Here is a 22916-nt window from a genome sequence, read left to right on the forward strand (position 1 = left end):
CCCCGCCTGCTCCGCTCCAGGCAGCGCTCAGGCGGCGGCCTGCCCGACCCCAGTCGTAGGCCCGGCGGGGAACCCGGGGGGCCTGTCCTCTCCCCCGGCTGGGCCTGGCTCCCCCCCGGCTAGGATTCGCTCCCCACCCCGCACCGGCTGGGCCTCGCCCCCTCTCTGCCCCCGCGGCTGGGCCTGCCCGCCCCCCACCCCCCCGGCTGGGCCTCCCCGTCTGCGTGGGGTGAGCAGCGACGGGAGGCGCCCGGCTGGGGTCTGTGGGGGGCTGCTCCACGTCTGGGGGTCCTGGAGGCTGGGAGTGGAGCCTGGCGGAGGCTGGTGCTCTTCTCTGCTGCTATACCGACGCCGCCATACTTTCGGGACCAGGGTGACTGAGGTGGGAGGGGATCGTGGGGGAATCATTAGGTGCCAGACCCTGCTCGAGCAGGACCACGCAGGGCCAGTGGGCCAGTGCTGCGGCCAGGCAGACTTGGGAGTGTTTCAAATATTCAAGGCTCTGCTGTGCCCAGACATCTCTCCACCCTGGGCTTTAAGCATTGGCACCAATAAGGCCTTGAGCATGGGAGTACATTAAGCAGGGCTTGGCACATAGACTTAGTGCTTGCATCCCTTCCTAAAATTTCTACCTGGTGGATTCCTTTTCCACCTCTTCCTTCACATCAGCCTTTTTATCCTCTGGCAACTGAGGAAATCGCAGCTCTAGGAGACCAGATGAAGTTGGAACAGCCATGCTGGTTGTGGCGAACTAAAATAAAAAGTAAAAAAACCCCAACCAACCAACATAAAACCAAAAAAACCCCAAAACTTGCTGATGGCACCTCAGACCTTAAACCTGGTCTGAGGGAAATGATCGAGTCCCCAACACACTTGCTTTTCCCTCGGGGGGGCATCAGCTTTGTCATGAGAGGACAGGAGGCGCTCTCTAGCAAAGGTGGTGTTGGGAAAAGTGCTGAGTTTGTTGAGGGGTTTTTAGAAAAATAATTTTGATCTAAACGTTGCTTTAATGTGCTGCTGACAAAGCAGCTGGGGTAGGATTCATTTGAGTAAAAAACTGAATTGGTGGGATTTTTTGGACATCGGGTTAACTCCCTGGTTGTGAGGGAAGGCAAAATCAGCCTGGGCTTGTGGTCAGCCTCCAAAACCTCCTCCCTGGCTACATCCTCCTCCCCACCCCAACCATCCAGGGATCCAGCATGGATTTGCTGCATTTTGACTGCTTGTGTTTTCCACTCCTTCAGCCACTCCTGGCAGGGAAGCAGTCGTGTTCTCCAACCCAGCATTGGTACGGCCAGTGCTGGACATCCCACACCTCCCTGCCCTGTTCCCTGCAGCCTGTACCGCAGCTCCCTCAAACCATCTCCCTTCCCAGCCTTACAGCCTCAGCACAGTGGAGGTTTCTCTGGGGCGTGACAGCCCCTGAGCCCCAGAGCTGGGGAAAGCCCAGGGAGGTGCTGCAATGGGAGGTGAGGCTGCTTCGAGCGAGGTCTTGGCATCGGAGGGAACGGGAATTAGCTCATGGTGGGTTCCTACCACTGCAGCTGGCTCCAGGCCATGCCTGGCATCTCCACCTGGGTTTTGTCTTCCCCAGTGTGTCCTCACCTGGAACAGGCTTAGGAGCCTGTGGTGTAGGCTTGGGGGCAATTCAGTCACCTACATGAAGCTGGGAGGTCTTGGACGTTGGTGGTGGGACCAATGGGAAGTCTGTGTCTGTTCTAATCAGCTCTGGGACATCCTCGATGGCTCCAGGCACATCCATGGGGATCTGAGCTATGGACCGGGGTGAGACCTCAAACCCAGACGTCTTGCCCAGCCCTATGGCAACCAGCATGGCCTCATGATGCTTGTTCTCAAGTGCTTGAAGAACCCGAGTAGCCCTTGTGCCCTGGGAAAGCAGGGCTGGGGAACATCCCATCCGGACACGGACACGTGCCACATCCTACTCTGCTCCTGGCAGCCTCCACCTCTCCACTCCTGCTCCAACATACCTGACTGCTCTCCATCCTGTGGGACGGGAGCCACGAGGAAGCTCTCGACTGGAGGGTTCTGGTATGCCCAAGGTGCAGCCACCTTGCAGTTCCCCAGCCCGGCTGCAGGTCCCTCTCAACGCCGCCCCCCCTCCCCCGCCATGAGTCTTGCTGCTTCTCCTTCCCCCAACACAATTAGACAAGCTGCACAGTCAGGTTTTTAAAATGGGGCTTTCTCCATTTTATTTTGCCCAATAAAAATCCTTCACAGTCAGGTAGAGATAGGAGAATGAGAGATACGTATACATATAGATCTTCATATATATTTATATATATACATACCTCTGTACAGATATATATATATATAGTCACTGTAGAAAATCGCAAAGGCAGTAGCTCTTCACATCTTGATAACCCATGGAAACATACAACAGACTAGCAGTACGCTGGGAAGTGTGGGACAGTTTTAACAAGAATTTGGGAAACGGGTACACCTTTGCTGTACAAAAATCCCAGAATGCTGCGTTTTATCTCTTTCTTTTTCAGCCTCTTGTCTTTAAATACACCAGAGGCAAAGTCAAGACAACGGTGTTTGGAAGTGACCGGTGGACAGGAGAGACACCCAGCTTTATGGAGTTCTTTTTTTAATACTTTATTTTTTAAGCGTGTGTGTATATATATATATTTATTTATATATATATGTATATATTTTTTTATTATTTTTAAAATTTTTCTTCTTTTTTTTTGCAAAGTCTTATTAAACGCCGTTCGGAGAACCAGCAACAGTCAACGCAGAAACAAAAACAGTAACAGAGTCGAGTTCAGAACACTTCTGGTTTGAATTCACAGTAAGAGCAGAGAGAGACTGAGGCATTGAAAAACGAACGAGAGGAAAGAAAGCACAAGGCTGGGGCTGAATTTACGGTTGGGGAGGTCCACAACGTTGGACGAAGGGTCTAATGCAGAGGTCCTACACACAGACACAGCCTGCAGCTTGCCCTCGCCCGGTGGTGTAGCGGCAGCAGAGAGCTCTGGCCGCTGCTCCGCAGGGCTGTTATTGCTGGTGAAATCAGACAGCAGGCTTGCTCGGGGGCACTGGCTGGCCCAACCTGACGTTCTCCCCTGGGGGAGCTGGGTTTGCGGGGGACACCTATTGATCTGCTGGAAAACAGACGCACAAGACACGTGACTAAGCGATGTGCATCAATTTAGGATGAGGAAACCCTCGCAAGCGTACTGCCCGGTGCAAGACAAAGACCAAGAGGAATTCCTCTTGGCTCACAGCATTTACCAGGTCCGAGTGAGTGCAAACGAAGACACCTTGGAGGAGCTCCAGCCCTGGGCTGGGCACTGCGGGGACACCGCTGCGTGGAAAGGGACTGCATAGACACATTGGTCGGTTGTGCAGCATTTTTTTGCACCGGTGGTAGGACGTTTTGGCACCGGTGGCGGAGCTCTGCCCATGCACGTTTTGTCCCCTTTCAGCCACTGGAAGGGAACCCACGTGCGACCCGTGGGGAAAAGGGGACCTTCTACTCCAAGAAGGCTCCTAGGACAGTCTGGCTTACCAGAACGGCAGAGCCCACCCATGTCATGGTCTCCCACTGGTGTGTGGCTGTCACCAAATGTGACTCTGTGAGCTCAGTCACCCCATGGGACCCGGCGGCTCCCACGTGTGTGAGCTGATGGAGAAGACCTGCTGCAGGGACCCAGTAACAGTCATAGGATGGGCACCAGAGGGGGATGGACCACACCTCCTGGGGACCCAGACTGCTGGACATCGGCAGCTCTGGGCTCTCCAGACAAATGGGGACCACCTAGCTCAAACCATTGGTGGTTAGTGGGAGCCAGACTGGCCTTTGCCTCCCTTTCCAAAGGAGGAGAGCCTAGGGCTGGAGCTATAAAGGTATGCAAGGGAACATTGGCTTGCCTGTAGGTATCAGAGTTGGGAATAGTCCCTTTTAACTCTCTCTAGAAAAACCTATTGCTTTGTGACAGAAAGCAGAGACTTTCTGCCTGAGAAAACAGATCTGTAAAAGAGCCATGAAAACACAGCCCTGTGTGCTATAGCTTGTCCCAGGCTCCAGACCTGACATTATCCCCTTCATTGGGAGTATCAGGGAGGAGGCTTATCCTGAAAATGCAGAAGCTCATTTCTGGTGTTGCTGGCAGTTGCACTGCCAGCATAGAACATCCTATCGGGAAGCCAACATCTGCAAACAGCTGGATGTGATCCCACCCCCTCAATACACTGGGGACCATGTGGCATGGGCGCTGCGTACCCCTACAGACCAGGGATGCTCGTACACTCCTCACCCCACTGTCTTTCCAGAGGGTGGAAGGACCGGGGAGGCCCCAGAGCTGGCTGGGTGTGGTGCTGCCATGGTGTGAAGCCCCATGCAATGGTGGCAAGTGATTGCAAGCCACAGGGATGTCCTTCACCGAGAAGCAAGGTTGCTCTTGGAGGTAAAGCTGATCTAGCTGACATGGGAATGATGGATGGAAGAGGTGAGGATCAGTAGCCTAGAAAGCTCCTCTGAGGGCAACATCAGGGCACGCCACTCTCAGGGGCAGCTTTGGGTTTCAGTTCTGGCTTGTTCAGATGTATCTGGGAGAGTATTGGGAGAGGCGCTGACTGTTCCTGGGACAATGGGTGATGATCCAAAAGGAGGCAGGAGAATCTGGAGAGCTGGGGCAGAGGAGGAACAGGGCACAGGCAACACAATGAGCAGATTTTTAGCAAGGGGGCTTGATGAAAAGTAACTCTATAAAGTGGCTTTCAAGGCTTAGGCTGAAGGGTTGGGTTAAAGTAACGGCAAGTTGGACCTGCTCCCATCCAGGACAGGAGTGAGGACTGGCACTGCACGTCAGCAGGCTCTCATGGTCTTGGCAGGAATGGAGTGGAGAAGGCTGAGCAGAGCTGGGGAGCAGAGGCGTGGTGAAAAGGCATGTGCCCAGGGCCAGCTGAGAACCCATCCACAGGAGCACTGTGGGCGGAGGAGCACAGATCTCCCACTGACCCATGCTCCACTTGCCAAGGCTGGGACCAGGTTCAGGAGGCTTCATGGAGCTAAGGTGGGCAGAGATGCCTTCAGCAGGAGAAGCAAAGCCCATGGTGCCTTCAGCTCAGAAGATGGTTCCCTGGTAAGGAGGGTGCTGAGGACACCCTGGGGTGAGCTGGGGAGAGGATATCAAGGGGGCAGCCAGCAGGACCACCAGCTCTCAGGATACACATTCTCCTGGCCAGTTCACACTGAGCCAGAACAAACCCTTGACTGGACCCTGTTGCAACACCTGTTGCTAAACTAGAGGAGACCTGTTGCCCTGAAGACAAGTGTAATGACTTGGCATGCATCCTCTTTTATCCCCAGGAAAAAAGGGGAATTGCATCCATCCTGCCTCGTGGGAACAGCTGCCGGTCCACACTCTCCCTGGGCAGTGTGGGGAGCTAGTTGGCACGGCTATGGAGGATGCTGGTGTAACCAACTGGGGACAATCGGCTCACCCAGGAACTCCTTTCCATCCTGTCCTATCTAGCACAAGAGAGGCCCCTCATGGACCTGCAAACATTCCCAAGTGGGACACAGGGAAATCCAAGCCCTCTCCTGTCCCCTGCCAGCTCTCGTTCCTCTTTTCCGGCCTGCACCAGCCTCATCCCTCCCCAGGAAAACCGGGAGGCAGCTCCAAGCACGCAGTCCAGTGCCCTTCGGAGATCTTTGGTCATGTTGCTCATGAGCTCGCTGTCTTGAGCAAGCTATAAAGTGCCACTGCAGGGGTGGGGTGGGGTGGTCCTTTCCATGGGCAGAGCTCATGGGCAGCAGGGCTCTGTCTGCAAGGGATTTTGGTGCAACACGAGGATGGGCAGAGGTGACTTCAGCCTTAACCAGGGGACAATTGCAAATCCTAGTGCAGGATGTCAGCGAGCAGCAAAGCAGGACAGAGTGACACCAGGCAGCTCTCTTGGAGTCAATCCCAAGTGGACTGCCTTCCTGGGAGGTGCTGAGCCCCCCCCCCGCCCCCATTTTCACTGCAGCCAGCAAAAGCTCAGGGGGTGCTCAGCACCCTCCGAGTAGCACTCAGCACTCAAACACAGTATTGGCTGCTCCTGTTGATCCTGCTTACCAATATAGAAGCCCCAGAGATTTCTTGTCTGCTCATTTAATCTTTGTATCTGCAGAGCTGGGGTGTTATTTACATCCAAGTACACTTGTCTCCATATAACGTAGCAGCGTAGGAGCAACAATTTGATTCCTATCTTGAGTGTGGAAACCCGGAGGTGATCTGCCTCCGGCACGATGCCAATGACAGCAGGAACAGTGCAGCCGTCTGCCACAAGGCAGTGGCAGAAGCTAAGTGGGACTGTGTGAAGCACAACAACGTGCAATGGTTGCAGTGTTCACCCTCAGGGCGAGACAGGAGTGTTGGCTGTCTGAGGGGAAGTAGCCCAGGAGGGTCAGCATCTTACAGTGACATCAACATGATGGTGGAGCAGAGCAGCCCTACTCACAGCCAGTGGTAAGAGGGGGCTGCTTAGACCTTCCCTGGCACCAGGATAGCCTGCTTAGCCCAGATCCTCATGGATGGGAATTGCTGGAGCTGACCAGTGTCCTGTTTGCTCATATAATGGCCATGTGGATATGCCTGGAGCATGACTCAGTTGCTCGCACGTGGGTGATGTGCCACTAGAGGTGCTCCAGGTCTTCCCACCACTGGCCTGGGTCTCCTATAGGTCTTGGGTCGTGCTGGCCAGCCCCATGTATCAGGTACCCCAGGGCATCTCTGTCTCTGGACCTCATGTGTGGGCAACTGACCTGAGACCCTCGTGACCACAGCTTTTGCTGTTGGCCAATGGCAAGTTAGAGATGACTTGTTTCAGGAGAGACACTAACCACGTGCAAAAATGTTGAGGGTGGTACTTGGAGAATTACATGGGAGCCAGTATGTCACACTGAATCCCATCAGCTCCAGAGCTGGTTGAGCAAAGATGGAGGAGATGGCTGGGTTACAGTCAAGCCCAAACTCTGTGTTGAGTTTCATGGGATAGAAATATTTTATCAGCCCTGCCTGAGCCTCTAAAAGACATGATGTCAGTCTCCTTGGCCGTTCCTGGGATATGTCGTCAAAACACTAGTCTAGCACCCCTTGTATATCTTGCTCCAAGACTAAGACCCCAGGGCCTCAATGCACACCTAGCTTGTGATGGAAGACCTCATCCTGTCAGTGGGTAAAAGATCTGGGAAGAGCTAGGTGAGCTCCCATCTGGGCCAGGTCTGAGCACAAATGACAGGAACCCAGGTGTCCCACCATCATTTTTCTCCACCTCTGCTAAGCAAAGAACAGTCACCTCTGAGAAAGACTGGTTACCACCATGTGGCCACACAGTGCTCACACATGGGAGAGGACATGATGGGGAGGAGTCCATCCACCTTAGTTGTAGGGAGGATTCCTGTTCTTCAGGCAGGTGCCCCAGCCAAACTACCATGAATGCTTCCTGAAGAACAGGAATCCTGCATGGCAGTTTGGCTGGGGCATTTTCCAAAACCATCTGTATTTTATGTCACCGTAGTAGCACAGGGAGTTGGTTTCTGCAGGACAGCTGAGTGCTTGGGGGATGGGATGCTGGGTGAATCCCAAGAAAGAGAACACCCCCATCAGTGACACAGTGTCTTAACGGGTGTCTGCAAGGCTCTCTGTCATCCAGGGAATGGCCACAATCGGGGTTGCTCAGGTCTGGATCAAAATTGTAGATTAAAGTGGTGCAGTGAAGAAGAAGGTGAAGCAAGTGTACCTTTCCTCCTCCAAGGTGGAAAATCTCTCCTTGCCACTCCTGCTCCATCCCATATTGCTCTGCAGTCCCTGATGGATGCACTGTGAGGCCATTAAGTCCCTGGGTGATCGAGCACTCTCCAGCAGTCAGACAAACCCATATGCTTCTGGCTTTCACTGGGTCCATCAAGATACACTCATTCCTTGCACCACTGCAAAAAAAGATCTAGAAAAAAGATAACAGAACATACTCAGCATGCTGGAGGGCTTGTCTGACTGCTGCGGGTATGTGGGGAGGGCAGACAAGCCCCTGCTTCTCCTGCCTGTGGATTAGCAAGGAGTTCTGCTGAGAAGGTGTCCCTCAGGGTGATGCTGGTGTCTGTTCCTCTTGAGCGTTAATACAGCGGGGAATTGTGCACACCACAGCAACAACAGATCCTTGAAACTTAATCCCTGTGGGTGTTCTTGAACCACTGGCTGACACGCTGGTTCTGCTATGGTTGGTGGGAAACCAACCTCAACATCAGTGGGGCCAGGAGGAGCACAGGTAGAAGTGACCTTGCAGGTTATTACACCTATGGTGTGGTGAGGGCACTTGCTGTTGGGTTTGCTTTTCATGCGGTGGCCTCAAAACTAGCATGCAACCATCTGAGTCTAAGCCTCTTGCAATTTCTCTATGCTTTGCCCTTTTGCCCAAGGGCTGCAAAACCCTTCACAAGCACAGATGCACCACAGCTGCTTTGGGAAGGAAGACAACGTGCGTTTGTCTGATGTAGAAATAGAAGCACAGAAAGCTGAGATGACTCAAGACACCAGATCTCCAAGCCTGACATTGTGGGATGTTTGACTCCATCTTGAAGGCCCAGTGTGTGAAATGGACAAAGCTCTAGGACTTGCCTGGCCGAGTGTAAGCTTGCGTGGAGCATGTGTGTGTCTCCCTTGGCATGGTGAAGTCTGCTGCTGGGTGGCACCCGCAGGCAGCTGCACTCTGTCCTCGGTGGGGTGTGCAGGCTGATGTCCAAGAGCACTGGGAGCATCTGCAGGATCCATAGTGGGACTCTTCTCCACACCCTTCAGGGGTCAAAGCTGACCTAGTCCCCCTTTCTATGGCTGGTCCTGAGAGAGGGGCTTAACCTGAGCTGCCCTGGTGTTTTCCAGACTCATAGGTTGTGTCCTCCTCCAGCTCCAAAGGCACAGGCAGAAGAGATAGGAAAAGCCAGGTACCGTCAACTGGGATCTTGAAATGCCCTGGTCCATTGCACATCTGCATCTGTGCACATCTCATGCACATTCAGCTCTAGGGATCGCTGCCAGCCACCAACAGTTCCTGCCTCTTAATTCTGAATTTGGCTGGAGGTTGGTGGGACTAACAGAGGTCTCCTCTCTTCTGTTCAGCCTCTGCTCCATCTGAAGCTCACCACCATGTTTGTTCCCAACTTGAAGGTCAGACCTGGTGATGGAGAGGGGGAGCTTTTGGGGAAGGGAACATGGGAAATGTGTAGCTTTGGGGCTTTTGTTTGGAAGGTCTTCATCCCTTCAACACCCTAAGGTTCTTCCTTGCTGGCCGAAGTCTCCCTGGAGTCACCTCACATACATTCCCAGACATCTCAGTGCTAATTCTAACTTTCTTCTTCTAGCTGCTCCCCAGAACAAAGAGCCAAAATTCCCACTTGTGTTGATCCTTTGGCCACTGCCCAGGCAGTGGAAACCCCACTTTGCAACATTTTTTTCCTCTTTACTGTGAATCACAGTAAAAAAGTGTCCATGAAAGGGAGAATCCAGCCCACTTTGCCCACCTTTTCAAGCTGAATGCTGGTTTTTGCTGCCTGCACCGTTCTCGGTGACTGTGCATGTAGGATCTGATTATTATTCTTCCAGGGCATAAGCACTTGCATGATCTTAAGTGTTTTCCCTCCTGATGACTGCTATTATGCTCAGAGTTAGTAGCTGAATATTTTCTTAAGCTAAGCCTGCGTTATCTCTGTCCCTGGAATATGTGATTCCATGTGGGATTGCTATGGGTGCAGTTTGCAATGGCTGTACTGAAGGCTGATGCTCCCCCTGTTGCAACCTAGCTGTAACGCTGATGTGTGCTCACTGCAACTCCTGAGTGAGGCTCTGATGCCGTTTTTTAAGTAGACTCTGGCCTACTTAAAGTAGTCTCTGGGGGAGTGTACCAAAGCATCTCTCCTTTGGGAATGGGGTAGCACAATTGCCCCCCTCTGCTGGGGCAAACTGCTAAAGTTTCAGTTTGCATAAACATCCCACAGGTTTGGAGCCTTCCCCAAACCTTGATTTTATTGACTTTGGGAAGTGCGAGGGCTCTTGGAAAGGGAAACTAGCTTGGATTTGCAAGTTATTTTCTTGCTGTAGCCAGCTTGAGTATATGGTAGGAATAGGGGGACCAAGGCAGAGGTGGGAGGGTATTTCTACTCCCAATGTTGGTCACAACCCAGGAGAGGAGTGGAACTGTGGAAGGAAACCACAACAAAATGAAAACACAGCATATGTTAAGCTCTGCTGAGCCTCCAAAGAGGCTCCTGCTGGGCCATCATTCCTTGTTGGTTTGCGTTACCAGGACAGGATCCTCCTGCTCCTGAAGGATTTCCTAACCTCTCACAACCATGGTAGCCATGGGCTGGCAAGAGGGAGTCATCTGGTAGAGATATGTCTGGTTTCACTGAAATCAGTGGCCAACCTCTCACTGACTTCACTAAGACCACTGTCTAGACAGGATACTTGATACAGAGCAGTGAGTTTGCTCATGATCCCGAGAGCTTTGCTCCATTAGCCAATGTGGCTAAAAATGCCCTGAAAAAAAACCTGCCACTTTGAACTGTTTTGCTGCACATAAATGCTTGGAAAACCAAAGAAACCAAATACAACCCTCCAAAACAACCAACCAAAGAGGGGTGAATTGTAGGAGAGAGGATGGCAGCCTCTAGCGGAGTAACAGTCACGGCAGATTACAAAAGAGCCAACAGACCCTCACCAGCTGTACTAGGGAAAAAAACAGAAGAGATGTTGCATTATTGATAGAAAACTAACGCACATCCACAGTTATTTTACCTACGGAGCACAGAAGTATAGAGTAAGGGTGATGGAGCTTGGTGGGAGCAGACTCACACCACTCCTACGGTAGTGTATTATCCTTCGAAAGATCACTGGCTTGAGTAGGTAGTACATGCACAGCAATAAAAATGTTATGTTGTATTGTGTTGGTCCCACCTCAGATCTCGGTGGACTCTATTCGCTCAAGTCTGGAGGGAGTCCATGGTTTTTTCTCCTCGGTGTGCGGGGGGCTGGTGGCCTTCGTGTTCATCTCGTTCACCTTGTGCTCCAGGAGCTGGTTCTTCTGATACATCTCCACGTAGTTCAGTTGCAGCTGCTTCTGGTACTTGATGACCTTCTCCTTTTCTTCTTGCCATGTGCGCCGTTCTTCCTCGAAGTCCATCACCTGCTGCTCCCGCTGCTGCCGCTCCAGCTTCAGCTCCGTCTGGAGCCGCTCCACCTCCTTCCGCAGTGTGTTGACGCTGTCTTCACTCTGCCGCTGCATCTTGGCTTCGTCGCTCTCACAGGCCAGTGGGTCCCGCAGCTTCTCACCAAGGTCCCCACCAAAAGGTCCTGGAGGTCCCATGCTGGCAAGTGTTCGCTTCAGGCCAGAGACCTCCAGCTCACAGTGGTTCAGTTTTTCTCTCAGCACTTGGACCTCGCTCATCTTCCGCTGCAGCTCACTCTCACAGATCTCCAGGTTGACACTCTTGGAGCTGTAGGAGTCCTTCAGGGAGAGGATCTGCTCCTCCTTCTCCCGTAGGAAGTTCTTACCTTCCTTGAGCTGTGTCCGCAGCCCCACGATCTCATTCAGCTTCTGGGAGACATCTGCTTGGGAGTCCTTCAGCTGCTGCTTGAGCAGAGAGATCTCACCGGCCTTCTGACACACCTGCAGGGAGAGCATTTGTGAGGCAGGAGGAAGGCAGTGAGGAGCCACCACTGCTGCTTGTCTCCTGCACTGCCCGTGAAACCTCTGTGTGGCCTTGCGTTGGCAGGAGGCTCAGGGAACCCAACAGCACTGCCAGGGTCTGAGTTCCAGCCTTCACCAGGACCCAGACTGTGCCAAAGACCTAGAGGCTGTCACCGCATTTGTTGGGGAGAGTTGGTGATTCTTCCTGGCTCTTAAGAACCTGGTACTGTTCCCACCTGGAACTGACCAAACAGTTAAGCTAAGCGCTGTGGTCCTCCCCAGTGGTGAGCGGGCACTGATGCTTCCCTCCCAGCTTCCCTCACCCTGCTGCCCTTCGTCTTACTCACCTAACCACAAGCCTGTGGTGCTTGACCTCAAACCCTCTCCTCTCAGCAGTTTTCCCACTGACCTCAATGGCATCTGGATCTTGAACAAGCCTGAGACAGAAACATCTCAGACCCAGAGGCCACCCAGGCTCTCCCTGCGCTCTGGGAGTGTAGGACAGGATGCAGAGACAGTAGATATTACTTACTTGTCCTATGACTCTTTCCCTCCCAAAGACTCCTAAAGAGCTCAGTTAACTAAATTTTAGGGTTTGCTTCACTGGGGCCATACAGGCACTGGTAGCTATTTAATTCTTTGGGGCAGGGCTGGAAGAAGGGCAGCCCCTCTGCCAAAGATCAAGGAGAGAGCTGTGACCCACCCTTGCTGAAATGGGACTGCCACACACCGTCCTTGGGCACCGGAGCTTTAGGTTTCATCCTGACTGGCTTGTGTCACCTGTGTGGCAGGGTACACAAGCCCTGTGGAAATACCCTCGCTGCAGCGTATATTTGCATTACATAGGTGTCACCATTCAATATGACATTCCTCTGCACCTGCATAGTCCACCAAAGGTTACAGTTGCACAGATAGTGGTGGGTGTTGAAAGTGAACCATAAAACAACCTCATTTTCCCATGAACTCCATGGTTTTCAGGGCTCTGCACTGGCAGATCTGATCTGTCTACTGTGGACGATTGCAGAGACAGAAAGTCCCTACCTGTGCTAGTAGGAGTCTGGGCTGGGGAGTGGCACCAAGGTACTACCAGTCATCAGAGAGGACAGGTGTAATTAAAAATGGTGTTGATAGCAGGCATGTCCAAAGCAGGCTGTCCTGTCCTCCTGAAGCTCCTGTCTCCTGTCACATGTGAAATGCTTGGCCTTTCCTCCCTCCTGCGGTGCCTGCAAGGTCCCTTGCTGCTTCAGTCCAGTTGGGTCAATGCTTCTCAGACAAACTCTCCTCTCCATTGCCTTCATTGCAGCCTCCACCTTTCTCTGCTATAGAGGGCTTGCCTGGTGCGTAATGTTGAGTAAGACCTCAAAGCTCAGCTATGGGGATAGCCTAGTGCTTACTACAAATGGCTAAAGAGCTAGTACCCACAGCCTCCTGCTGCTACCTACTGGTAGGAGCTTTCCCTGGCGCTGACAGCCATGGTGGTTCCCCATGCAGACCTAACTGAGAGTACCCTCACCCACACCAGCACTTGTCTGCAGCCAATGCAGGACTGTGTCGTGCTGGTTTAGCTGTAGTTAGAGTGGTGTAGTTACTCCCTGGCTAACAACCGGCACAGCTTACTGAGAGTGCTCTTCACGGGCTAGCTCTTCCCAAAAGGCAGAGAAATGCATGATGAAGAACAGCTTGCAAAGGAATTGACTTACAGATTAAAACACTTAAATTTAGGTCTCTACTTGGGTGCTGTGGAGATCTAGGCAATAGAGTCCATGGAGCCTGGAGGCCAAGTCAATGAGTCAACAAGTGTAGGTGTCAACAGTTTTTAGGTTTCTTGATCCATAAGCTGAAACCCTATTTTTACATCAGTATCACTGATGCAGACAGAAGTATAGCAGTGAAGCAAATAACCAGAAGCCCATCTGCAGTTTTACTGGTGCAAAATCAGGGAATATTCCAGACCTAACTTGCTGGAAGACACAAAAGACCTGGGCAGAGCAGCTGGCCAAGGAGACATCATGTGGGACAATACAGCCAGCTTGTTCTGGGATGTAACTTGCAGAGATTTTACAGCAAGCCTCTCTTAAGCTCTTCTAAACATCTGCAAATAGCACATTTCAGAACATAATTAATCCCAGCTTCATTGACTTTCCATCAGGATTAGCAGAATCGGGCCTTCCTGATTCTAGAGCTACATTTTCCCTCTGCACTCTTAATAAACTTAAAGTTTCTAGCCAGTCCATGGAAGGATTAAAATTCTTCCCATAATCAAGCTGAAAAAAAAATATGTTAGCACTGGCTATACAAACAGACTTTGATAAAATGTTCTAAAAATAGAAACAGCAGAAAAAAAGTATGTAAGACTCAAAAGGAGAACTAGAAAGAGGCCTTTCAGCCTTTTAAGAGAGATAAATTTATTAACAACTGAAAACAGCGTGTTACAATGGAAAGCATGAGGTAAACTTGGCCATCGGTATAATTCTTAGCTCACTTGCTTTATATCTTAAGTAAAAAAATTATAAATTAAATATTTGAAAAGCGGTTTCAAGGTTTGCCCAAACACAGATGTTAGAAGAATTTAATTAAAATAGACTTAAGCCCATTTTTGGTAGGCACTAATACTTGTATGGAAAGATTTGTGTTCTCTGAAACTGGATTCACGTATCACAGGTTGGAGTGACCAGACTGTGAAGCCAAATTATTAACCGGCACAGGAGGTGTGCACAAGAAGTTGTGCTCATTTTAATTTAATTGAAAACTACAGGCTTGGGGCACAGACAAATGAAGAGGTGACTGAAGTGCCATCTGTTACCCAGAGGCCACCAACCCATAGCCACTGTCTGGGGAGTCCGCTTAGGGAAAACGGGAGGTGCTTCGGGTTACCGGAGCCCTCACTGAAAACCTCACTCAAGGTCTTCTACGACAAGGCTCTTACCTCCCACTTGGTCTCTTCAATCTTCGGGAGAAACTCAGCCTGCTCCTTCTTAAAAGCCACAAATTTCTTCTCTAGCTCTTCTCGTTGCTGGAGGAGTTGTCCCATGTCATCCTGGAGTTTTTTTTTCTCCTGCTGGAGCTTGAAGATTTGGAGCTGCAAGGCCTGTTGAGCCCGCTGTGCCTTTTTGGAGACCTGCTGCAATTTGTTGGCATAGTTTTGCCTCAGGTCCTCCATCTCCCTCTCCCAGATCTTCTGCTTCTCCTCAAAGACTTGGAAGATGGCTGCCTCACTTTTGTCCAAGTTCCTTCGCATTTGGAGGACCTCCTGCTCCTTCTCCCACAGCCGGTCTTCCAGGTCTTGGATGATGTCATCTGTCGAAGGCGAGTGGAAAGGCATAGTTTCGTTTAGATGGTTCAGTCTGTTGAACGAAGAGGTGCTCTTGCTCGAAGACCGCCCGCTGTCTGAGGTAGATATCCCATTGTATCCCACGATGTTCTTGTCCACGTAGGTCGTACCGATGCGGTTGATGTGGCTCGTGGAGGCGCTCATTGGACCCACATGCTGGCTATAGCCTGTCCCATACGTGGGCAGGCTCGTTAACGAGTTACGGCCTGAATCCGAAAGGCCCCCCACTTGGTTTGTAGTCCTGTTAAGGCTGCTCTTGTCGAGTCCACTTTTGGGTGCGGACGGGCTATTGCTGTTGGCATGGTTCAAGCTCTTTCTGTTCTCTGTCACCCCGTTGCTCTGCGGTGGGCAGAGGTTCTGCATGGAATGGAAGTTTTTAGGAACTACTGGTTTAAAGGCTGAGGGTCTAACTAAGGGCTCATTGCTCTGCAAAAGGAAAAAGGACCACACATCAAACATAGCAGGAAGCTTGTTAACAACACACAAAAGAGACACATCGGCACAGGATGGGGCTGATGGAGCTAAGATGTCTTGGGCTAGCTCCGTATTTCTCAACCTTTTTACACCCTGGGCCACCTGGGATTTTACATGAGGGACCTGTGGTCACTCATAGGGCAACACTTTGTCTTCCCTTGCCCCAGCTGAAAAAAAAAAAAAATTTCTTGACTCACTCTAAAGCTCTGTGATTTTTTCCTAGGATGCTCCTTGGGTTCTCAGGAAGGAGGGTCACCACTTGCCTACCAGACCTGATTGAAACAACTTTTTGATTTTGACAGATTATATTTTGAAGGACTTCTAGCCTTGAGGGTGCATTGCCCTTTTGCTGAAAACTGAATTGAACTCTTGGATTAGCAGCCATTTTGCCCCAGGAGCATCACGTTTCCCTCCTGCCAGCAGTGATCTCTCCCTTGTGTGGACATCATGTCCTGCTAATGCTCAGACAGGAGTAGGTAGGAGCTGTGACCCCAGCAGCAACACCGGGCAGGGAACATGTTGAAGCTGCTCTTCATTTGAATGTGTTTTCTGTGGGCATAAGCCATGCTGGGGGGAGAATGGACCACAGCTGTAAAGGATTTAGAAAGGGTTTTAAATCCTTGTGCATTCCTTGTGCATTCCTTGTGCAGAAACAAAATTTTCCTCAAAATGGGATTGAGTCTCCCCTACTGCAGGTTAGGTTTCAGGTGAGAATTATCCCAGAGGAAGCTGCTTGGTGTTAGCAAAGATGTTTGGAAAATGCCTTCCAGGAGCAACAGAATAAGCCCTGGTGAGCAGGCAAGGTTGGAAACCAAAAACCTGGTGCCTGGCTTGCAGGACTGAGATGGACTACAGGGGCTGGCAGATTAACAATCCAGGAGAAAAGGCCACAAAATGCTGCAGAAATAATACTGTGCAAGGCAGTCCCCAGGACACAAATTACAGAAGCCACTGGAGCAGAGCTTCAGGCTGTATAAAGCACTGCTGGCTCTGGGGCTCTGCTCCTCCAGGTCTGGGAGCTGTTTGCTCCCCAAAGCCCATATGAGCCCCGAGGACTGGGCTTGGGTGGGCGATAACGCTTACAGGGGTAGTTCTCAAACCTTGTCAACTTGTCCTTCACAAGGGGCACTGGTGATTTGAATGGATGCTTATAGATGTTTTCAGGCAACAGCTTTTGGTGGCGGTGGGCTGTTGGAGATTGCCTATAAGTGGCACAAAGCGTAAGGGTGGGACTCAGATGCTGGACCTACTGAAATTGAGCTGACTCCAGCTCCCTCCCCATCAGTCAGGGAGGTAGGCACAGCATCTTGGGGAGGCTGGAATAGCCAGTGACTTAAATACAGGCTTAAATGAGCTGGAAACTTAGCTGTGGAAGACTTGAGATCGTGCTCCCTCAGAAAGTAGTAAGAATTACATTGTCTGTACATAAAAACGATGCCATCTACTTAGTAAGAATGAGACTATCTGTCAGGATTGTACCGTTGCCCAAGGCTTCCTGGTCTGTGTTGTTAGAGATGTGCCATGGTCATCAAGCTGCTCCAGGAGGTGGGGATTCTCACCTGGTCTAGTTTGCCGGAGATTGGCAATATCTTTGGTGGGTTACTGGGCTCTCGGTATTGGGGAGGAGGCGGCATGTTCTTCTCATTGTTGGTGGTCACGTTCCCGCAGATGTCCATCTTCATCTTCTCACTCTTGCGCAGGTCACCGTTGATGTAGAGGGAATTGGAGACCTTCTCTGACTTGTACGTCTTCTCTTCACCAGAGTAGCGGTTGGAGATCTCCCGCGTGGAATACCCATTGCGAGACCCCTCTGTCTGCCGACTGCTGCTCTGTGTCCGGGTCCCCACGCTCTTCATGGCGAACTCTTGGTCATTGGCCACTCCGCTGCCTACACTCCCCATGGTGCTCTGGGAGATGGGCTGGGATGGCCGGGGAGCAAAACTGTGGAAGTTTTCCGGGCTGGGGTAAGTTGGGTCACTAAGAACGGGCAGCGTCTCTAGCGTGGCCATGGCAGTGTAGAGGTGGGGTGGAGGCACAGGTCAGTGGCACTAGGAGAAGGAGGAAAAGGAAAAGACTGTTAAAGACATGTCTTGTATCTACTATACCCTTTGGAGGCTGGCATCATGCAGAGATGAGCAATTCTCTGGGCTGGGTGGTGCAAGGACAGAAGCTGTCATGACTCAGTACATGGTATGGAGCAGATGATGGGGCTGTCCTCCTCTCCGTGAACCCTTGGAGGAGCAGCGTGCACCCGTCCCCCAAACCTACTCACTGCTATGCAAAAGAGCTGCTCTTAAGCCTCTCAGTCCTCCTTGGGCGCTCCCAGAGGGTTGCACGGGTTTTAGGGGGCACAGCTCTACAGCATCTGTTGGAAATGGCCATGTAGTCCCCAGGTTTGAATTATTTCTGTCACTTTTCCCAGGTTTGAACAATTTGTGTGGCCATGGGAATGGAAGGTTTCCTCCAGCCCTGCTCCATCTGTGGGCTTATACACTATTGCTCCCTCCAGCGCATCCCTTGGGATGATTCAACAGGACTTTAAGCAACACACTTTCCATCACTTCCTTGGGAGTGTCATCCCATGAACTTGAGCTTTTAAAAAGATGCTTTTGTCCAGGAGGCATCCTAAATTGTCTTCTTTTTATTCCCCGCCCCCCGCTCCCTTTATTCCCCTACTCCATTTTAGTCTTCCTTAGGCTGTGCCATGGATTGGCCAAAACTAGGCAGTGGGAAGTGGATAACATGCAGCTAATGGTTTTAAAAGTTGTCTTTGACCTGGTAACAGACATTGAGACCACTCCTCACACATCTGGGTGCTCTTCCTCAGCTCCATCACCATCACAAACCCCAGTCCTGCCATTTCAGCTCTGGCTTCAGAGCTGCCCAGGCCTATTCACATCTGTGTTTGGGGGAAATTCTCCAACTACTCATGGTTGCATTGGTGCTGAATTTATTACCAACTGAGGCAGTCAGGGTCCAGAGCTACTGGTGCTGAGACAGGTTTCACATGGGGACAATTTATTAGAACTTCCTAAAATGCTTTCTGAAAGTTCCAGCTGAAATCAAACTGGTTTTGCCCCTCTTGGGCCCAGCAGCCATGGCTCTGGTCTGCACTGTGCTATGACCTCACCGAGGGTGACAAAGCCTCTGCAGTCATGCCCCAGCATAGACTGGGACTAGGGGGAAAAAAAATCCGACATAGATTTATTTCTCTCAACAGGATTTCTGTAGTTACAGAAGCCCATGGGTCTTCCCTGATGGGTGTACCCATAAAACATGAGCGCTGGCGAAGCTGCTCCGTGTTGAACTGAGCTGGAGCAGATGGAGATCTTGCAGAGAGTGACAGCATTCCCCACGACTACCGTTCAGTCTGCTGAGGTGTTAACTCGATCCTCTGTAAGGCACTCAGCCCCACAAAGGTGTAAAACCTTATAAAGGAAAGGAAAGAAAAAGCACCACAACACTATTTTTTTTTTTGGTTGCCTCAGTGAATAATGGAGAATTTGAGCCCGTACCAGCTGAGGATCTCATCACCTGGGGGAAGGGAGAAGATGTGTGGCTGAGTTTGGGTGATTGCAATAAATCTTGGGGGCTCTGCGTTTGGGGAAAGACTCTCACAGCTCAGTTCAGTCACTGGTGCACAGGTGTCCAGGCCCCTGAGGGGGTCTGTATGTCCTCCCTGTACCACTCCAGAAAGGCTCAGGTCTTCCTGGAGTCCTGCCTTATCTCTGCCAGTCTGTGCAGGTGTCTCTGAGACCTTCAGACCGAGCACAGCTGAGCCAAGCCTGGAGGAGCATGTGGACAGCTGTGGACACATAGCCAACCAGTGTCCACCCAACCCTACCAAGTCCATTGGGTTGGTCCCCATGGGCCAGAAATGATGTTTGTGTTTTGTTGGGTTTTTTTGTCCCATGAGCCCTCAGTTCCAAGTTTCCCAGGATAAAACATTCTGGCAGTGTGGGGACTAAAACAGGATTTGGGGGCAGGTTTCCCCCTGGATAAAAGAGAAAGAACAAAAATGATACCCTTTCGAAGAGAGAGGTTCAGTGATGAGGGGGACTCAAGCAGAGCCAGCAGGCAGGGGAGATGGAGAAAATCTCCATTTCAGTGGGGTTTTCCTCTTTTGGGGTAGGGATGTTAAATCAGCCCTCCCCAAGTAAAGCAGGAGAGCTGGGTTTATTTCCCTGGAGAGCTAGCTTAGGTCTAGAGCTCAGCTCTGATGTGGTGTCTCATGGGGTTTTGCTATTTGCACTAATAATGGGATGGGAAAAGAATTAAAAAGGTTAAAGCAAGTATGTGCTGCTTGACTTCACTTTTATTAAATCGTGTTTCTGGAGGCTTCTGCCAGGCATGTTAACTGTAGCCTCCTCCCTTTTTCCAGCACCCTGAGCTTTCTCATAGAAAGCTGCCCTGTATGAAATATGGTCCGAGTGTGGTGGGGCTGGTGGACAGATGTGACAAACTGCTGTGCTGGAGGAAGAGGATGCAGAGCTGATACCCATGGAGGGCTGGCAGAGCTCTTCTGGGGCAGAGCAGGGTATGGAGGTGGTCACAGCAGGAAGAAGTGCTTAAGAATGTGCTGTGGTGAAAGCCACCATCCCAGCTGAACTCCTGTTGAGGTGTGAAGGAGCCTCTGTGGTCTGAGACACACCAGATGGGCCCCATCATGGACAAGGGACAAGGCAGCTGGGAGGCAGAGGAGGAGGACATGCCTGGTGGTGTAACCTTCTCCACCCCCTTGCACATCACCCCACGCAAGGGTCCCCAGGGCCTTGCCCTGCTGAATGACCAGCAACGTGAAGCAATGGGCGTTGGGTGAACATCTTGTAGTCACTGCTGATGACCTTCCTGCAGCTTGCACCTTTGTCCCCCAACAGAGATGTCGCCATGTCACTCACGGGTTGAGGTCTAAAGACCAAGCAGCAAATGAGTATCCCACGAGCATCGCACGGAGTGGCTTGGGGACCCATAACAATCAAAACATGTAAATGTTTATCAGACATAAGCAACAAAACCTCCACCAGCAGAGAGAAGTGTCGAGGTCTGGTCACACATCCAGCATGTGACATTTGGACATGTCTCTCTCCAGTGCACTGAGCAGGACTCAAAGGCTCACAACCCCTTTGCACCCTAAAGGCACTTTCTGAAGAACACCCCCATAGACAGTTCTTTAGTGCATGATGACCAGGGATTAATTGAGGTGCCTGCTGGGCAGCTGGAGACTTGCTTGAGCTATGAAGCGATGAAGAGGGATGGAGAACACCCACCTGAAGCCACACTAAACCCATGATGCCTTTGCATTTTATTAATCAAAGGAAAACTTTTTGTTCTGTTAATTTAGGAATAACCTGCCTTTCAGTGACTTTGGGATCTTTATAGGCTGTGGTTTTTTTTGTTGTTTTTTTTTTAATGGGACAGCAGCTGCCATGGGAGGGCTGTGCTGGAAGGTTTCAGCTCCAGACAAGGGAAAGGCACCTCCATGCAGCACTTCCCAGCCTTGCTCAGCTGGTGGAGGAGAAATCCAGGTTATCTTTTCCTTGCTGGGTAAATTCCACAATGACATTTGCACATTTACATTGACTTTCTGAGGGCAGGATGAGGTCACCAGAAAGTCTGATCCTTTCAGGGAAAAAAAAAAAAAAAAAAAAAAAGCCAACATGACAAGCAGTATGAGCTAGGGAAGGCAAAGGTCCTGAGCTGGGTGAGAGCCACAGCCTGGGCAGAGTCGTGGCAACATCCTCCAAGGCACCTCAGAGGAAGGTGCCTGCTCAGCCCCATGGCATCTCCCTCAGTGGTCTTCACCAGCAGAGTATCACAGCCTTTCTCTGCCCTTGGGGACCCCCTGGCTCCCAGGTGGTGGTTTTCACATCAAGGAGGTTTCTGCTTAGGGCTGTGTCCCAAGCCCACTGGGATGCTGAGCCAGTGTTCCTGTTCAGTGCCAGCAACCCAAAACCAGGTGGGGGGGCTTCAGCTGCCTTCTTGGAATGTGAGATCAAAGCTGCATCACAGGGGAAGACTCTGAAAATGGACCTTTTTCCATGGGCATTTCTTTTTCCTTTTAACTGGGAATGATCCAAGAAAATACTCTGAAAAAAATGGTTATTAGCTTATGTTTACTGTAAACCCGGGATCTGATAAACAGAACATACGGACAAGCATTACAAATATGTTAAGGAGATTCCAGAAGTGCCAACAGATCCCTGACAGTACAGATTTTTGCCAAAAAGGGCCATTTTTTCAAGCACAGCTCTTGCTTTTGTGTTTTCTGGTCAGCTCCTGTTCCCAGGCAGGTTTTACCTTGGTTGTTCCTCAGATGAACTGTGAAATCAAGTTTTGAGTACAGTGAGGTAAGGAATGACACTGCTGTGCTCCAGTGCAGAGCTGGAGGGTCATTTTTTCTCCTTCCAGGTTTGGAGGAATGCATGATTAAAAACTTCCCCAGGACATGTCTCCTCCTTAAATCTCATAACTGCCTCCCTCCCACAGGAGCACAAACTGCAGTTGGGTTTATAGGTGCTTCCCAATTAAAGAAACAAGGATGCTGAGTCTGACAGTCCATGAACACAGCGGGGCTGAAGGAAGCCAAACAGCTTGCCTTTACCAGTGTTTCATACCCATCTCCATCCTTTAGAAGGAAAGAGGAGTCACCTCCAAGCATGGCTGGGCTTGGAAGAAACCCCCGAGCCATGGCAGAAGGGCGAAAGTGGCTCCCCCTGCCCTGTGGTGGGGTGAGGAGGCCCCACACAGGCAGAAAACCAAGACAGGAGTTTTGAGCAACCCGCCAGCCACTGCCCATTCCAGATGTTTTTATCTTTCCAGATGTTACATCCCATCTGCCTTGGTGAGGATGCACCAGGACCACCTTGCACTTCATCCTCACCAGGCTCTCAAGAAGCCACCAGATCGATCCCACCTCCAGAGGAGGACTAGCTCTATCTAAATCACTCCCAAGTGACACCCACCCGTCCATCCATCACAGCAGCCACCACCTCTGCAAGATGCTCAGCCCTTGCTGAACTCTGCCCTCGCTCCGGTTCCCCAGAGCCCCGTGGTTACAACAGGAACCCAAGTGAAGGGACTTTCTGCAGAGACAAAGGGCAAGGAAACCCTTCCAAAACAAACACTGAAATAATTTCCCATTTCCCAGCATTACTGTGTTAATAAAAGCTGAAAAGGGTTTCTTTGTCTGCCCAGATCAATTCAAAGCACCCTTCCTGGTCAGCATCTCCATGCCAGCACCTTACCTAGGAAAGGTGCTGTGTCTCATCGGTGCAACCAGCCTCCTCCCTGGCCAGGGACACTGGGACTTCACACAATGGTGCAGGCCCCACCATCTCTGTGTTGCACAACCTCCCTGTCCCATCCAGCTGCGGTGGCCCCTTGACCTTTCGCCCAGAAGCTCTGCCTTGGAGAC

General features: G+C 51.1%; 1 protein-coding gene across 4 annotated transcripts in view; it reads right to left on the minus strand.

Annotated features, from left to right (window-relative positions):
* Window positions 1–2182: 2182 nt before the first annotated feature.
* The window catches only part of LZTS3 (leucine zipper tumor suppressor family member 3), a 55954-nt gene continuing 35220 nt past the window's right edge, over window positions 2183–22916 (minus strand). For 3 of the 4 annotated variants that reach the window (XM_037387852.1, XM_037387834.1, XM_037387844.1), the window contains exons 2-4: window positions 17062–17550; window positions 14624–15454; window positions 2183–11676 (exon numbers count right to left, since the gene is read on the minus strand). In XM_037387852.1, the coding sequence (XP_037243749.1) occupies window positions 10966–11676; window positions 14624–15454; window positions 17062–17511 (1992 nt within the window). In that variant the 5' untranslated portion in view covers window positions 17512–17550 and the 3' untranslated portion in view covers window positions 2183–10965. The remainder of the gene's footprint in view (window positions 11677–14623; window positions 15455–17061; window positions 17551–22916) is intronic. The other variant, XM_037387860.1, reaches the window with a different exon arrangement.

The sequence above is a fragment of the Falco rusticolus genome, chromosome 1 (genome assembly GCF_015220075.1).
Source record: "Falco rusticolus isolate bFalRus1 chromosome 1, bFalRus1.pri, whole genome shotgun sequence".
In the NCBI taxonomy this organism is placed as follows: Eukaryota; Metazoa; Chordata; class Aves; order Falconiformes; family Falconidae; genus Falco; species Falco rusticolus.